Source organism: Propithecus coquereli, unplaced genomic scaffold (genome assembly GCF_000956105.1).
Source record: "Propithecus coquereli isolate 6110/MARCELLA unplaced genomic scaffold, Pcoq_1.0 Scaffold443, whole genome shotgun sequence".
Lineage (NCBI taxonomy): Eukaryota > Metazoa > Chordata > Mammalia > Primates > Indriidae > Propithecus > Propithecus coquereli.
In genome coordinates this window covers 1,329,428-1,331,733 of record NW_012150208.1, presented here as the reverse complement: position 1 = coordinate 1,331,733, position 2,306 = coordinate 1,329,428, and the positions used below count along the sequence as shown (strand labels likewise).

The window sequence follows — 2,306 nt, the reverse complement described above, 5'->3', positions numbered from 1 at the left end:
GGAGGGAATGGCTGTTTTATCTGTTCTTTAAACACTACATGACTGAATGTAATAATAACTTGGCAAATTTAACAACCTGCCAATAAATGGTTGAGTGAATGTAAAACATAAAACAAAAATTATTAAACACCCTAGTACTGTCATTTAGTATACCATTATTTGAGGTACCAAAAAAATGGAAAGAACCCACTGTCCCCGAATAGATCTAAAAAAAATTATGGAACGTTGAAAACATCCATACAATAGCCAATCCGATACCACAGCTCTGTAAAACAAAACAACTGTGTTTTGATGTGTAGACATCCATAAGATAAAAAGAGAGAAGAAAGGCTTCTACCATTTGTGTAAAAAAAGAGGGAAGTAACTACATTTGTATTTTCCAGTATTTGCATAAGAAATCCTGGAAAGATACACTCAAAGGAACAAAAGTGGCTACCTAAGGGAGGAGAGCCTGGGACGACAGCCGAGCATAGCAGTAGGAAATCTTTTCACTGATAACTTTTCATATTTTTAATATCTGAGCCATATGAATGTATTACATGCTCCAAATTGATTTTTTTAAAAAGCATTGTGTTTTCAAAAAGAAAACACTCCTTCTGGCCACCTAGTCTAAACATCCAAGCAGCACACCCAGCACTGGCACCCCCCTTTCATCTTTTACACACTCACACCTGGGTTCCCGCAGGCTGTCCTCGGTCTAGGAAACTCTTTGACCTTCGTCTCCCTACCAGTTAACTCCTTCTAGTAACTTCTCAGCTTTTGGGGCGCGCGGCAGGTCGCCTCCTCCAGGCGCACCCCTATCTGTATACAGGTGAGCGTTCACAGGTGAGGGCCGGGAAGTGCCTCCCGGGGAGGTCTATCCGCGCCTGCAGCCCGAGTCTCTCAACATCACCCCCCACCAAAAAAAAGGGGTGGGGGATGATGTTGAATCAGATCACCCCTAGGGGTCCCTCTGACGCTCGTATTCACTCTCTAGTCCCAGGGCCAAACTTAACTGCAATGGGAGCACAAAAGGGGGGTGTTTTAACGAGCTAATTTTCAGAGTTCCCCTCCCACCCAAAAGAGCAGCGAATAGTTGAGGAACACCTGAGTGGAGCCTCGGCCCTTCTCTGGACACTGGGCAGCGCCAACATGACCCTGGACCGTTCAGACGGCCGAAGTTGGGGCCTACAAGGCGTCTGTTCCGCGGGCGCGCCCTACAGCCCTCCGTGCGCCCGAGGTCTTCCCTCCCCTCCACTGCCGAGGAATGCGCCTCCCGGTATGTGTGTGGGGAAGCGGCACGCTTCCTTCCAGACCCCGCCAGAGACCCGAGGGGCAGACCAGACTCGGCCAAGAAGGGAAGGGCGTGGCAGGCGAGGGCCGGAGGCAGGAGCGCGAGCAGCAGCGGACTCACGTACTAGCTGTGGCTGCGCCGCGGGAGCTCGGCCGCCGGCGGGACAAAGGCGCGGACAGCCCAGCCGGAAGAACTCGCGTCGGCCCTGATGCACTTCCGAGCCCTCTCTGGGATGCTGGAGGACTGACTCGGTGGTACGGGCCGGCGGCGGCGGGGATGAGTGCGGGAATCCCTCCAACTGCTGTTTATCGAGTGGCGGCTGCGCAGCGCGCGCTGAGGGCGCGGCCTAGAAACTGCAGGCGGGCCTTCCTGTTTTCATGGACTTTACGTTACGCGGCGGAATGGGGGCGGGGTGTGGACACAAAATAAATAAGCGGCCCGGTACGTGCCCGGCGGAGGTGCTGGCCGCGGTGGGGAGCCGGAGATCCCGGACGCGGGGCGCCCACGACTGCCTGAGGTGGGTGGGGGCCCGTCCTCCTCCTCGGATAGCTGGTGGGGGCGAGCCCCAGGAGTGCCGGCTGCTCCGGGACGCGTGCGCGCGCGCGGAGAGCCGCCCACCAGGCGCCCCCGGCCCGGCGGGGGGATGCGGGATTGCTGCGCGCCGCCCGGAGCGGCCCCGGGGACCGGCGAGACCACCACCCGCGGGGGCGCTAGCTTGGCGGTGGCCCGCCCCTGCCTTTGCGCCCCAGGTGTAGGCTCCCAAACTCAGGGCCTAAAATGGCTTTGAAAAGCTGTCCTTTGTTTTTTTAACAGTAACATTTAAATATTTTTCATCCGAAGATTAAATAATTGCAAAGGATATGTATTTTTTGGCATGCTGTTAATACTGACGTTAAGAAAACAAAATTGCTTATTCTTTCAAATGTATTCAATGGAATCTAAATCCATGACGATTTGACACTGTCATCTACTTTGAACAGTCAGAAATTTTACAAATTTTCTGGATTTTTCTCTTGAACTTTTATTTATGTCT

General features: G+C 53.3%; 1 protein-coding gene across 3 annotated transcripts in view; it reads right to left on the bottom strand.

Annotated features, from left to right (window-relative positions):
• ZFP62 (ZFP62 zinc finger protein) overlaps nucleotides 1–1,461 on the bottom strand; it is a 19,247-nt gene extending 17,786 nt beyond the window's left edge. For 2 of the 3 annotated variants that reach the window (XM_012654665.1, XM_012654662.1), the window contains exon 1: nucleotides 1,398–1,461. Coding sequence is in view for 1 of the 3 variants with exons in the window: in XM_012654662.1 (XP_012510116.1) it covers nucleotide 1,398 (1 nt within the window). In the remaining 2 variants the exon portion in view is untranslated. Of the gene's footprint in view, nucleotides 1–1,393 lie in introns of all 3 variants that reach the window. The other variant, XM_012654663.1, reaches the window with a different exon arrangement.
• Nucleotides 1,462–2,306: the final 845 nt, after the last annotated feature.